The sequence below is a fragment of the Excalfactoria chinensis genome, chromosome 3 (assembly GCF_039878825.1).
Source record: "Excalfactoria chinensis isolate bCotChi1 chromosome 3, bCotChi1.hap2, whole genome shotgun sequence".
NCBI lineage: Eukaryota > Metazoa > Chordata > Aves > Galliformes > Phasianidae > Excalfactoria > Excalfactoria chinensis.
Window position 1 is genome coordinate 72,325,391 of NC_092827.1, and position 15,513 is coordinate 72,340,903.

The 15,513-nt window shown below is 36.8% G+C and overlaps 1 protein-coding gene across 1 annotated transcript in view; it reads right to left on the bottom strand.

The window, feature by feature from the left end:
* Positions 1 to 3,853: 3,853 nt before the first annotated feature.
* The window catches only part of ADSS2 (adenylosuccinate synthase 2), a 36,315-nt gene continuing 24,655 nt past the window's right edge, over positions 3,854 to 15,513 (bottom strand). The window contains exons 6-13 of the mRNA XM_072331572.1: positions 15,284 to 15,391; positions 14,977 to 15,058; positions 13,517 to 13,643; positions 11,752 to 11,906; positions 10,802 to 10,926; positions 10,068 to 10,165; positions 5,492 to 5,641; positions 3,854 to 4,747 (exon numbers count right to left, since the gene is read on the bottom strand). Coding sequence (XP_072187673.1) covers positions 4,695 to 4,747; positions 5,492 to 5,641; positions 10,068 to 10,165; positions 10,802 to 10,926; positions 11,752 to 11,906; positions 13,517 to 13,643; positions 14,977 to 15,058; positions 15,284 to 15,391 — 898 coding nt within the window. The 3' untranslated portion in view covers positions 3,854 to 4,694. The remainder of the gene's footprint in view (positions 4,748 to 5,491; positions 5,642 to 10,067; positions 10,166 to 10,801; positions 10,927 to 11,751; positions 11,907 to 13,516; positions 13,644 to 14,976; positions 15,059 to 15,283; positions 15,392 to 15,513) is intronic.

The following is a 15,513-nucleotide window of genomic DNA, read 5'->3' on the forward strand; positions in this document are numbered from 1 at the left end:
CAAGAATCCAGGAAAAAGAACTGCTGGGGGAGTGTGGGGGGTAGAATCCTCCAAGAAAATTTGTTTAACAGCGCATCAACTTCAAAACTTGTCTATGTTTTATTTAATATGTACATGCTATTTTAGCTGAGAAGTGAAGGCTTTAAAAATCCTAATAATATTAAACTAATCCAGTTAGTTGCTCAACTGCAAGATGCACAACTCTTATCGTGCTGATTACAAGTCAGATGGAGCCACCAGAACAATACTGAATTATTAAGGCTTTACCGCGCATTCTGGGGCTGTTAGCATCTATTAGATTACAGTGCATTATACCAAGCACTCATTTCAGCTAGAGATTAGAAAGTACATTTATACTGCTGGCTACTCTTTGGGTGGATCATAGTATTTACATACCATATGTCAGCATGAGATTACAGAATGATTCATGCCTTTTGCCTAGGCCTTTCACTAGACTGCAACCAGCTCCAGTAAACTATGAAGCCCAAACTCCATTTCAACCTGTCTTTGAATATTCAGCTCTCAGGAATTATGTCCATTTTCAAAACACAGTGAGAAAGCCCTTGGCTGACTGGTACAACCAAACTTCCTACAAGGCGGCATTTAACTTGTCTAATCTAAAAACAGGTACGTAACTCATGCTGTACAATACATACTGCTTCTCAGCAAGAAGGGCATGAACCAGGGAGGTTCACTCCACTGCAAGTGTTAACCAGCTTAAACTGCATTGAAAGAAATGTGAACAGCACCTCACTTTTTTTTTCCCCCCTTCCCTATGGGGAGCTCCATTGGCCCTCCAAAGCCACTTTCTCTCCACTACTCTGGCATCCCAGTTCCCTCTACAGTGGGAAGGCAGCCAATGGATGAGAACAAGCCAACCTATTGATACTTGCGCAGACCGTTACCTAAAATCATTAGCTGCACACACTGCAGATAGTGACAGTAACTTATATAGAAAGAGATAAAGAATAAGCACCCAGGTTTATGAACAAATCAGCACTAAGACATTAATAGAGAAATATATGCAAACAAACTATTTATTAAATAAATGTAAGAGTTCTTTAGTAGCAGGGGAGTAGGATTTAACGCAGTATTATCTTCCTAAAGTTGCATGAAAAACCTTTGAACATGAACTCACTGCAAGATATTTCAAGATGCAAGATATTTCATATTTTGAAAGATATTTTCATAAAGGAGTTGGCTATGCCAGCAAAAGGGAAGTTATGATCTTTTAATAGAAAGTAGATTTCCAGAACGATGACAAAGCAGCTGTCATGCATTACATCACTGTATCTGTCCATCTCTTTATCTGAAGGGTTTGTCCATTAGCTGCATGCCAAAACCCAATTACATGTGTAACACAAATGGAAAGGCTAAGCATAAGTGTCCCTTGCTTCCTCTCCTATTAAGTTAATAAAGCAGGCTCACCAAACCACAGGGACATAAGGGCTATTAAATTCTGCAGTACAGCACAGGCTATCAACCTCATCAATATTTCAGCACAAGCAAGAACAGCATGAGATCAGAATACCTTGTCTGCCGTTGGCCTTGTCAAGTCTACCAGATATTTGCGTCTCTCCTGAACACATCATCCCATTAACAGGAGGGGCATTTGGTAGAGAATCAATTTCAACTACTATCCTATGCAGCCAGTTTATCCCCTCACACTAACAACAGAAGAGACTTCAGAGAAAAAAGCAGTGTATAGGAAAGGCCTGAGAAACGTATACTTGTTATTGAAAAGTACAAGTACAGTGGTTTTGTTGTTTTTTTTTTTACAGCTTATAATGTAGCTTATGACAGACAACTGGAAGCTCGTTGCCAATGACTGCGACAAGCTGTTTTGAGGCCAAAGCAGCTCTTGACTTCACGAATGGCAATTTTGGCTGCAGAAGAAACTATGAGAGCTTTTGAAAGCCACTTAACTTGGCAGCATATAGGCACACTGCTGTTAGTGTAGCACTAGGCTGTTCTCCTTGCTTCTGTAGTTGAACGCAGTATAGTTTCAAGAGCAAAACAGAACACTCAAAAATCTCCCTAACTTTCAAGCACTTGTTTCCACAACATTCAGGCTGGTGGATGAGAGATCCATTCCACTGTGACCAAAAGACCTATTTCGCCATACATACAAATGAAAGATAGGGTAGAAAAAGCACCAATTAAAAAAATAATAATAATAATAAAAATCCAACAACAACAAAAATCAGCAGGGATTAGATAGGCCATAACAACTCTATAACCGTTTCTGACACCAGGAAAGCTGCTGTTCATCAACCCAAGAATTCACTCTTAAGAAAGCCTGCTTGTGCAAAGCTGGCATTCAGGGACAACCTAATAAGCTTTACAGAAGCTAAGTTTAACCATCCATAATTTAAAGAGAAAAATTCTTTGTTCCAGGTCATGAAAATAAACACACGCCAATAACAGTTCCGGTACCATATACTACCTGGATCAGACATTCTGGTCAGAGGATGTTTTCTGCTTCCCAGGCCTACCCTTGACTGAAAGAATGAAAGAAAAATCTTGGAAAAAGGAGCATAAATCACTCTTGCAATCAAGGCAGTTGTTGTTTCTTTAACTGCACTAATACTTCGTATCATTTTCAGCTATAGTTATAGTGCTTAGAAACCCTGTTTCACCTAGGAATATGAATTCCCCAACCATATAAAAGGATGGTTTGTACAGTGAAGTTAGGGCAGTGAGAAAATTGAAACAGGTCTCGAACATGAAGTTCTCTGCTTACCACGAGATAAACATTAAGCCCTATTTACTCTCTGGAGAAGCAAAGCATTATTTCACTCCTTAAGCCAAGGATGCTTCCATTCCTTGGTCGGTAGTTTTAGTGACAGTTACACAGAACACGAGAGCACTCTCTCATTATTACCTGTTTTTTCACAGTTCAGGACTAATTCACTTTCTTGCCTTCTTTTAACCTTGTGAAGATTCGCAAATTAAGTATAGTATAAGTATATCGCTCTCTCTCTCATCACAGATTTTTATTTCTTGATTTGCCCTAGCTGGGGAAGAATAGGATGGTTCTCTCCTGAACTGCAAGGCAGAGACCAAAACTAGAAGGTAGGGCCTTCTGTCAGAAAGAAACAAGTATGAAGTTGCTTCGTTTTCTGCTACCGAGGAGAATAATCCTTACATGTAATGCTGATACAAAGGTCTCTTGACTTATCTGCCATTTTTTCAGTATTCCACATCAGCCTCCTCTTTCCATGCTACACCACTAAAATACACACCTTGCTAACTGCTCTGCCACGTGTCAACAAGTTAACAATAAATTCTCCTTCTATCCAATCTTGGACATGTGGTTATCTAAGCCATAATGTGGAACATCTGATAGTTCATTAATATTAAAGGTTTCTTATATTTGTCTCACAGCCAGAATCTACTGAACCACCCCCTGCCCTATCCTGACAAGTTTCCCCCTCCCCCCCCCCCTTTTTTTTTGTGAAGGAAGAATAAGTTTTATTTGGAATGAAAAGGAAGCACATGAGTAACACTGTACAGTGTACAGAAACAAGTCACCCTCAGAGATCTGGAATGGGAACATGTAATTCTTGGGTTCTTGCCAAAAGAAATCAGATTCTTTGTATTATATCACAATGCTTATAAATGAAAATCATTCTGAAACATCTTCCAACACTAGTAGGATAAAATATGTTTATGTCATAAGGCGAATGCTTATTTTCCCCGTCGAGAACAAATGCACAGAATATTTTTAAAGTTATTTCTAAAGCAGCTCAATTTCCAATTACAAAACTGTTTGTGCTCTGTTCGCTCTCCAAAGATCTTCCACTGGTTACATAAAAGAAAAAGTTTAAAAGGGCATCAGAACGTTAAGAACTCTCACCAAAAATAATCCTTTTTAATTAGAGAAACAGTTTGCTGAAATACATGCTTTGGAAGTAGATAAGTGCAGGGATTTAAAAGTAATAATAGTAATAATAAAAAAGTAACATTATAAAACATTTAACTCAAAAATCAGAACTGTTCTTTAATAATTGCAAATGAACTTTGTACAATATCAATTTCCTAATTTCCCGAGCACACTTTCTGGTTAAACACTTGAGTGTCCTCCGTGAGTTACAAAGAGTTCAGTTTTCTGTGCTATACAGCTTAAAAACAAAAAACTTGGCATCACACCTTTTTTTTTTAAAAAAAAAACAAACAGATCACACAATAATTTAGACAGCATTACAAAAATCAGAATCCCTCTCTTTAATCACTCACAAGAGCAGCCATAAGGAATACAAATAATGAGGATGTAAAACTATCTGTGCAAAACTGCATTATTTTTACTGTCTAAAATTTCAGGGAAGTAACACCGCCAACAGCAGAGAGAGGACAACAAACAGTCATGAAGTAATGACACCTTAGATTTCCAAACAGGAATTACACTATGAACTAATAACAGGAAAAGAAAAAGAAAGATTGATGGCACCTTGAAACAACAAATGTTCTGGAATTTGCAGTTGAATAAGAACAGATACAGGTTCAAGTTAAAATCTCTTTCAGGAGTAGCAATTGATTTAAGAATATCAACTCTAGCATTTCTTTCCATGCAAAAAATAAAAATTAAAAAAAAAAAATCTATCTTTCCAACATCTTTGCTTTGCGGGCTACTAATGCATTTAAGAATGAGCAGTCTTTTGAGGAGTGTGCTTTCTTCCATGCATCTGAAATCTTTAAAACAGCTGGATCATTGATTCCCTGGGCTTCCCTACTCCAATCCATTTAACTGCAGGAGAGAAAAGTAAACTTTTATTATAAGAATGCAAAGCAGGGTTGAATTGCACCTTAAGATATAAACTTATCTTCTTAAGCATTTAAGATCTTTAGTTCTATAGCTACAAAGAAAAACATTATAATGTCTCAGCTTACTAATGGTATATTTACATCCACTGTTTGTGAAGTAAGAATGAGCTGGTAATTTGGAAAAGCAAGAAAAATCTTCAGGTTCCTATAACAAATTAATCTGTTTTCCAGATCATAGGAAAAAAATACAGAAACTGTTAGAAAAGATTTGCCTTATTGCCATTCCAAGCTTTGGATAGAATCAGATCATCTTTGTTAGGAAGCTTGGTGGTTTGTTAGCTTAGGATCTCCTACTGCCACTCATATTTAATACCACATTAGTACAACAGTGGTTTCATTGACTTCATTATGGCAGCAGAACTATATCCCTATTACCAGCAATTGGAAAAACAAGCTTAACTTCTAAGAATCTCAGTTGAATGAGAGCTACAGTGTAAGCCAAAGGAAGGATGCTTATTATAACTTCTGAAAACGTTCAATCCAACAGACAATAAAACCAGATCAAACAGATCGATAAAAAGTAGAACAGTAATTACAAATATCACCAGGTTCAATAGAGTAACTAGCTACAACTTAATTTTCTATATTGTGAACATTCATTAAGGCAGAGTGCATGAAAGATAAGTTTCGTGGAGCTGGGAGAAATAAATAAACCTTCTTTACTTACCAGGAACACCTAATTCCATTTCTATAAAACGAACATAGTTCTGTGCATTTACAGGCAACTCATCGAATGTCCTTGCATTTGATATGTCTGTATCCCATCCTGGGAGTGTCTCGTACTTTACCTCTACTTTACTTAAGACTTCGTGGTTGGCTGAAAAGCAAACAAGATACATCCACAAAGTTCATACATTCTCTATCACTAAACACATAGCTATAAAGCTTCTTATTCTTTTCCTACAAGAAGACATTTTCTCTAAGTACAATACCAGTGCTGAAGGTGCTAACACATACCTTTTTGTTAATATAAGCAGAGAAAGCAAATCCAAGCAACTATCAAGACTCAAGACTTAGAATTCTAGTACTAACAGTCATATATACTTTGTTTAAACCAGAACACGTGATTTTCAGGAAATCTGTTTCCTCAAAATGTTGATTCTTTTTTGCTACACAAATATTAAGACCCAATTCTCCTCTCATGAAGGAATTTGGTTGATGTAAAAGCAAAAATTATGTACCAGCTCATGAGTACTACACAGCCGAAGTACATTTTAAATGGCACAGGAGAGTACTTTTTATTAAATAAACATAGTAATAGCATGTATTGTTTATACAGAACATAATCCTCATGCCCCAAAACTTTACAACAGAGTAGAGTTTGTCTAGTTCAGTTCTTAAGGGTCCTAGCTATAGAATACTGTAAGGAAGGCAGTTTGCCAACATAGTCTCCAACACTACCAGTCCTCTCGTCTCTACAGCAGAGCCCAAAGCAGCTATCTTGATCAGACATGGAATGTTCTGTTCTTGGACATCATTGTATGCAAAAGATGTACAAAGAGCCTTTCAGAGTCTACCATGATAGTCAGCAGCATGACGGGACAGAATTTATCAATCAAGTCACCACTGCAGACCTGAAGGTGGAGTCATGTATTCCACTGTTCCACTTCTCAGACTAATAGAAATGACCCTATTCCATTTTTGCCAATCAATTAATACCTTGCTACAAAGATGTCCATCAATTATGAATTCCATGATCTCAAGCCCTGGAAAAACACATTGTTCTGAAACTGAAATATTCTATTAATTTTCTGAATACTAGCAATGAAATGACACTGAGGCAAAACAAAAGCCTTAAACCTGAAGATATGAAAGACCCACTGGTTTAAAAAATAAAAAAATAAAAACGGAGGGTACCAATATTCTACCTTTCCTAAAAGAAGGCAGCATTCATTAATGTTACTTAGGCTCCATGTCTCAGACAATCCAGTCACTCTTGCAAAGACAGCCAGTCAAGTTGGGAAGGTGCAGTAGGTGCAAAAGGCGTAACAAAAATGCAAATACAGAATGTGCAGCCAACAAACTCAGGCTCAAATTACTGAATAATTTGTTCTGGTGAATGTAAGTGCTCGACAGCAGTGATGTCTTAAGTAAAGCCTCTATGAACTAGAGCCTTTTGAGCAAGGGCAAAGAACACATGCTACGCTCTATTGACTTCAAAGCTTGTAATAGTGAGGAAATGCACACTTTTTGTTGTAATTGAGTTAGCCTTGACAAGCAGGCAAGAACATTAAGGACATGCAATTGTAAAGGCCAAGAATAAGCACTTTCTGTCAACAGTGGTAACAACTAAGCTGCTGTCTGCTGCCCTGGTAAATTGTAAAATAGCTGTATCTGAAGTGCAAAACCACACACCCATCTCCAGGCACTGCAGATGGTCCAGAATAAGGTGACAGCTTAGAAGTCTACAAGCAGCTCAGTTTTTGAAGCCTCTCTGACTAAGACAGGTAGGAGAAGGCTGAAATTGCTTGGAACAGTCTAATCTCACCTACAGTCTTCCATTACTTTTAGTTCAACTCCTTACTTCCCCAAAAGAAAGGAAGAAAAAGACGGATAAATTTCTCAGTGTTCCTACTGACTCCCATGTTGCTCCAGCAGGCATAGTTAAAGATGTGCGGTAAAGATGAGCCATAAACATAGCTCAGTGCAGGAACAGATACAGTAACCATCTAGATTTCTCTGAGTTCTTCCCTGAGGGGAGTCGTCTTTCAGGCTTTCTGGAACACTCCTTATTAAGAGCTGATTAGATAACAGAGAGCACAGATATAATGACAGCTGGTAGTCTGGTACTAGAATTTTGAGAGACTGTGGCGTGATATTATTTCCAACTCGGAAAGAATAGCTGTTGATTGGGATCTTGGCATCAGTGTAAAAGGATCTCAGCGTGGAAGATCCTTCAGCCATTTCCAGAAAGTGAACATACAGTCACACAGATCAGATCAAAGGTGTACCTAATACAGAGTCCTGGCTCTGCAACCACCAGTAAACGCTCAAGAGCACAAGAAAAAAAGCAAGAATGAAATAACAGTCTAAAATATTTTAGTTTAAATATTCTCCCGTTGTTTAAGAATCTGTGTTTTCAAAGTCTTGTGAGCAAGAGGTTGTGTCTGCATTGAGATTAAATGATACCTGAGCTTGTACAGGAGGAATTAGCAGACTAGACTGTGGTTTTCACATTCCTTGCTAAGACATATTTAGTTCTTTCTTAATAGCAAGTGATGAATTGAGCACAGAAATCTAACCTGAAAAAGTAATGAAGATTCCTACAATTCTCAGATCCAGCCAGAAAAAAAAAAACAGAATCTATGTAATAAGCATCTTTTTCTTTCTTCCCAAGATGCTAGTACCCTGCTTCTGATTTGGAGACATTCATTTCATATGAAGGGTAAATCAATATCTCCAAGAAAATCAGATGTAGGGAAGGGTCAGAAAGAGAAATATCCTGCTAGTGAAAGCTTTCAAGACAAGAACTTTTCTAAAGTTAATTCAAAATGTCAAAGTGGCAAGTTAAGAATTACCCAAGAGCCTGAAAAATGAAAGGGGAAGACAGTTGCCTTTCACTTTCCTCCATCAAGTTAGGACTCAGTATTACCAGAAACCTGCAGTATAGGTTCAGAAAACACAATCAAATGTTGAAGAGTACAGCAGTGAATAAGATGGGGAACACAGAGCCACTGTGAGAGACAGCATCTTCCAACTTATCGGATGATCAGCTCAAACTCCTTCCTGACACATCTGGAAGACATGCCAGCAGCAAAGATAACAGCTTCTACTACATTTCTACTGAATTCTTAACAGTTAATCAGTTAAAAGAATAAAAATACTGTTTGGTAGATGAGTCATAATATTGTACAGCAGTGGCCAAAGGTCAGCTTCCTGTTACACACACACATGCAAGGAGCAAAGTCTGCCTTCAGGAGCCTTAACAGGATTCTGATCCCATTAGAGACACAATGAATTGAAAAAAATTATATATAAATCACGAATTAACTCTTTGTTCTGTAAAGCATGGCCACCTAAGTCATCCTTAATGATGGACCGCCAGAGGATGTCTTCTGTCCTGAACATAAGACAGCACAAATAATCCTCAGGTTAAATGACAAGCCTACAAATGAGTAACTACTGAGAAGTCCTCAATTCAAATGTACATTGCCTATAATGTTCAAAGGCTATTTCAAGTACAACAGTTTCCTTTATATTTTGGAAAGGATATCAAGCAAACGATATTTGAGTCTTACAGGAGGAAAACCATTCCCCAGTTTAGTGCAAAATGATCACTAAACTTCCTGAATAAACTGCACATTATGTTACTCAATATGCACATACGTTAGCTGGCACTTTTGTTTTAAGATTAGAGAGGGCAAATCAACTAGAGAATTCCCTTAAGCACACGGAAAAAAAGAACTACAGATTTCCCCAACTGACCTACTAATTTCAAGGACTACTGATAGATCATCACTTATACCTTCATACATAATTACATGTAAACTGCCTAAATTCTTCTGAGTTGTATTTTATTATCTCTGACCAGCCTCAAACCCCAAGATAGCAACTGGAACAAAAACGTATGTGTGCGCAACATCAGAAAGCCCAATCCTTAGTACAGAACAACGTTCTTCCTTTTTCTGGAGTATCTGTACAACAAACTGAAAAAGACGTGTTACCCCAAAAATAGTATTTTGAAAATTTTAGCAGCCACTGTCCTCCTCAGAGAGGGAGTATAGTTTTCATCATGCTATGCTGCTCCTGCATTGAAATATAGTTCTGGAGAAAGCAAGGCTAACTGCTTATTTCCTCCTTGCACCATTCCTCCCTGTCCCTTTTCCATCATGCAGGTGTGCCTGGTTACTTACTGGCTGCTTCATGAGTTAAAGGGTACTGAATTGTTAAAAAATAACATGCACCAAAAAACTGGCTTTATCTGGCTTTTCAACTGGAACAGCAGACTCATCTGTTTCATTGCACATCTAAATAGTCTTATTCAAAGGAAAGGGCTAAAGCAAATAACATTTAAATTTCAGACATTTTAGATGGTATTTTGTGCCTTTTCAGTAGGCAAAGGACACTGCAGTACAGGTATTGTGCAGAGTGCATCTCAGAAGACCTTGAAGGCTTCGTACTTCAAGTAACAAATAAGTAACAAATTCCTGTCACAAATTTTACAAGTAAAAGTCCAATGCATTTAAGTATCAGGTTACACTTGAACAATATCTGAAACTGTTGAACTGAACAAGTAGCCTTACCTGGAAAATGAGGTATGACTTCACCATCTAGTTTGTATGCAACACCAACTTTGATTTCTGGAAATACATCCAAGATATCCAATTTGGTAAGAGCCAATCTATAAAGGAACATTACTTTGTTTAAATATGTTTTTAACTCCTCTCAACTTTCAACACATTTTAAAAACACAGGAGAAAACTGATTCCTGCACTTTGAGCATACTGCAATTACTCATTTTTTCCACAGAAAAATAGCATCTATGACACTATTCCATTCACTTACCTGGTGACTTAAAAAAACAAAAAAAACAAAAAAAAACAAAAAAAAAAAAACACAAAAAAAACAGCCTTTTGATTGTGTACTTCGATCTAACACTAGAAGAAAAGCACAAAACTGAAATAACAAGCATTCTTTAGTGGGCTATAGCTTTAAGTGGTAAAATTTTAACTGGCCAGAGCGCTACCAAGATACTTTATGACCATTCATTTAACTTGGTTTCATAGCACAATGCCTGCTGCTGTCTGCTCTTGTTGTACACCAAATGTCCCTGTCCTCAAAGTGAATAATAATGAAACACTGGCTCTGTAAATACCAGGTTGCATAATCAAAGCATGGTATTTTAAATGAAAAGCACAAGAGAGAAGAAAAACAGGACAATGTAAGTAAAGCGCGTACTTAAGATAGGTTTAGAGTAATCTATAGCACATCACAATTTTTAAGTCAAGTTGCCTGCAAAGCTGTCAAAACAACTTACGCAGTAAAGCCATTAATCATGTAGGCATATCGGAGTTGCACGAGGTCCAGCCAGCCACATCTTCTCTTTCTACCAGTGGTAACACCAAACTCTTTACCCCGCATTTGCAGCAATTCTCCAATTTCCTAGCAAAGAGTATTACTATTACATGAGTCTCTTTCATCTGCAGGAAGCACACATCTGCATCATATATTTTAACACCATCTTATAACACTGTAAATTACTTTCAAACTTCTTTCCCCTATTTTTCCACAAAGTTGTCAGCTGAGAATGAAAACAGAAATACAGAATTCTACTCTCTGTTCAAGAGAATGATACTATGAACAAGTCTCTTGAAAATTCTTCCTTCTCTAGCCTTCTATTCCACAGGAAAATCTAATAAGTTATCAATCAGATTTGGCAGTCTCATAAGCACAGTTTAGAATGATAGAATCATTTAATGTCTTAGATAGGAAGCGACCTTAAAAACCACCTGGTTCCAACCCCCAGCCATGGGCAGGGCTGCCCCGGGCCCCATCCAACCTGGCCTTAAGCAACCTGGAATGGGGCAACACGGCTTCTATGGACAGCTGTGCCAGCACCTCACTGCCCTCTGAGCAAAGAAATTTTGGAGCCTCTGGACTCCTTTATTAATCATCTCATAAACCTCAGCTCATTGCCCAAACACTTTCTGCTGAAAACAAACAGAACTGCATTACAGTTTCTTAAAATCAAGGCTATTCTTATGCCAGACACAGTAATGTGGAACTTACTTAACTTACTGGTCACAACAAACATAGGAACTCTAGTCATTATGACACAGTGAACAGGAACAAGCAAATAACAAAACTGGAACAATGAGATATCTAACACAGTCTTCTTTTTCATAGGCAATACTGATTTAACATAAGACAGACACAGTGAGTTATTTAACTCAGCAATAGGTCAAACCAAAGGAAAATAATGCTCACGTTATCTTGTTCTGTAGGAAAGGCACCAATTCCAACTCTAGTTGTATATGCTTTCACAACTCCATACACTTCCCCAACGTTCTGTGGTGGCATGCCCAGACCTGTGCAAACTCCACCAACTGTGCAGTTTGATGAAGTCACAAACGGATACGTGCCTATTGAAGAAGAACTGAGTTTCAAAATCACATAAACACTGTTTGCTTGGGGTTTTGTTTGTTTGTTGTTTTGTTTTTACAGGTTTTACAAGTCAAACTTCATAAGGATCACTAGAACACTGCAACTACCGAGACATTACAATATACAAAAAATAGAAAAATGAAAACCAACACCATATGCTAAGTGTATTCTGCAGTCAGTCACATTTAATAAGTTCTTTAATTCTATGTACGTTGCCTGACCCTTCTTTATTAGAAAATTAGAAATAGAATTACCACTTCCAACTGGTACAAAAGCAGAATCTCATGATTCAGAATGATCATACAAGTCAAAAACTGGAATAAGATTGCAGGAAATCATGCTTCAACTTATATCAAATATATTCCCTATTTAAAACAATGTGAAAATTTGAGAGGAGATCATTATGAAAATGATATCACAAAGTTTTGGGTTTGTTTTTTGTTTTGTTTTTTTTTTCTCAAGTCAAATCTCTGTAGAGAAAGACACCAGTTTACCTGTGTAACATGTTATGTTTGCAACAGCAGCCCACAAGCACTAATTAAGTCTGTATCTTTTCTATGACAGAGTAGCTGAATTTCTCCTTACTGGCAGATTCTACAGCCAACGGCCATCACAGCTGGAGTCAATTAGATAGTTCTTGCTCATTTTCAGCTCCCAGATTGGTAAACTGACAGTGGTTTATCCTCACCCAATGTTTAAAATACAGAAAATCAGACACGGTCACGCAAGCATAAGGCTTCAGAAAAGTGGCAGGAATCTTCAGCTCTGACAGATATGCACACTTGTAACATTTGTTTCAGTATTAAAACTTCTGTGCAACAAAGTACAGAAAACAGTCTCATCCAGAACAATCAATCAAATTTGGAATCATCAAGTCTTTTGACTGAGACTTGACTGTTGTCAACCTAAGCACCCAACCAACTGGAAACATCTGTCTGAAGAGAGAACAGAGATTCTTGTGTCAATCTGCTTCTCATAGAACAAGGCAGGATTAAATCCAGATAACTGTCAATTTAACAGACATACCTGATGATTTTCAGACATAATCTGCATTTCCTGTGCGTATATGAAAACCATTTTTACCACAGTAACAATTCAGATTCTCAGCGTCTTTCCTTGCATCGTAGAACAGTAAAACATTTTTACATGGAGCTGAAAACACTGACTTTTGAAGAGTTGTACTGTAAGTATTTTACAAATACGCTTTGTCCTTCTATTATGGAGATTTCCATTTTCCTTCTTAAGGGTTTTCTTAAGATTCATAGGAGTGTGAGCTGTTTTGCATGAAATGCACATTACACCAAAGTACCAGTTACAATCTCTTTAAGAAAATAATTGAATCACCTAATCCTTACCGTCACTTTGTGTGAGAAACAACTAAGAGGTGATCTTGGGAGACTCTTGAGCTCCTCAAAAGTATTCATGTATTAACATTTTTTCCACTGACTGTTTGCTAACCACCAAGAGTACACTTCTTGTGGAATATAAAACACTTATTCCACAAAAACAGGTATGCACAGAAGAGTTTATATTGAATTATTTCACAACAAATGTACAGCTACCTGCATCTCAGAAAGATTATACCTACCAAAATCTATGTCCAGTAGTGCTGCATTTGCACCTTCAACTAAGATCTTCTTTGGTGGTCCGTGTAAAGCCTCATACATAAAATAAACACCATCCTTTACCATTGGTTTTACTTTTTCCATGTAGGCCTAAAAAATAAAGAATAGTGCATACTATAATTTCATTATAATAAAGACAATCAGAGTGAAAGTGCTTACGTTTATACTCTTACTTCCTTTTGAAAAGGAGAAGGAAATGCAAAGATGTAAAATGAATGCTAAAGAAATACACTATAATATGTGAACAAGGGAAAGAAGAATATTATACTCAAGCTTTACATATGCAGAACATATGCAGACTACTGAATAAAAAAAAAAAAAAAAAGAAAAGAAAGAAAATCCAATTTCTTTAAGAATTTTAAATACTTAGAAATATTCAAGCTTGAGCATAACCAGCACACTGTATTCAATGCAAGTAATTTTCTTCAAGCTACAATTACATATTTTTTCCACCCTACCAATGCATTTTAAGTATCCTGTAAACCTAATGTGTATTAGGTAAACTATAAACCATTGTAACACGTACAAACAAAACTGATTTTTAGTCCTACATATTGATATAAGCACTTCATTTCAACAGATATAATTTAAAGTGAACACAGCTGAAGTTCTAAGAACTCCCACATACTCAATTCTACTGCTGGCAAACTGAATTTAGTGGTAACTAAAGATAGAATGACGATTTCTTCAGCCTGATTTTCTGTTAGAATTAAGCATATGTAACTGTGCATGCCCTTCTCTGTTCCACAAATACCTCACTATTTTTAACTCATGTCAAACTTGGTTGATGTTCTCAAAGGACTAAGAAAATATCTCAGAAAATTAAACTCTTACAATGCTGAGAAAGGATAAGACCAAGAACATTGCATGCTGAAATTGTACTATTAGACACAAGAGAATCAACACAATTGAGAAATCTCACAAGTGTCTCATGTGGGTGCAGGAGGAATCAAATCAGATTTCAGATTTAACCACAAGACTTGTTTGCTGATAACCAGGCTATCAACCTACAGACTAACAACAAGGGAAAAAGCCTTTTTTTTTTTTTTATTTAAACTTAAGGCTTTATTACTTCAGTTCATAAGTTTCCAACAACGTTCTGCCTTCCCCAACTACAACCTTGATGCTTGTTTTTTCTAGCCAGTACATTTGAGTAAGTGAAAGTCAAATAATAATTCTCTCAAAATAGGAGCTTTTCTTAAAAGTTTACAGTAGTTCTCTTGAAACCGATTCTAAATGCTGCATAAACAGGGTGTAAAAGGTGCTTTCAAGGAGCTAGCAGGTTTGTTAAATGTATAAATATCAATTTTCTATGATACATATTTTAAATCGTCACAGAAGTACGAGAGTCAGCACCTCAAGACTCATGTATCAGTAACTGCACACAGTGATTGCATCACTTAACAGACAGAAACAGGCTTACCTTGAGTTTTTTCAATTCACCGTCAATATCTATCTCTAGAGTGGGATATATCGCTTTGTACTGATTTGCTAACACTTTGAATCTGGAAGACAAAAGTCATTGAGGTTTGTTTCATTTGTTTTCTTTCTCTTACCGCCATCAACCCTCCGATCTACTGATCGCACATCCGCAATTATTTTGTTCAATTAAATCATTTTTTAGCACAGTGGGTTATAAATAAACATCAACCTGCTGTAATTGTTAACACAAGGGCACACCCACAAATCAAAAGTTACACTTGAAACTTGCATTAAAATACAAAAATTACCTCTCAGAAAATTCATCAAAATCAGATACAAGATCACACATTCTGAGTCCACTTCGAGCTGCTTTCGAAGAATATACTGGACCAATTCCTTTTTTCGTAGTTCCCAAACTTTAAAAAGATAATAATAAAAATTATGGTTGATATAAAACTAAGCTGTTTTGTTTTTCTTTAAATTTAATGCACCTCCGGTATAAAATGAAATGTGGTTTCTGAGAACCTTGTTTTAAACA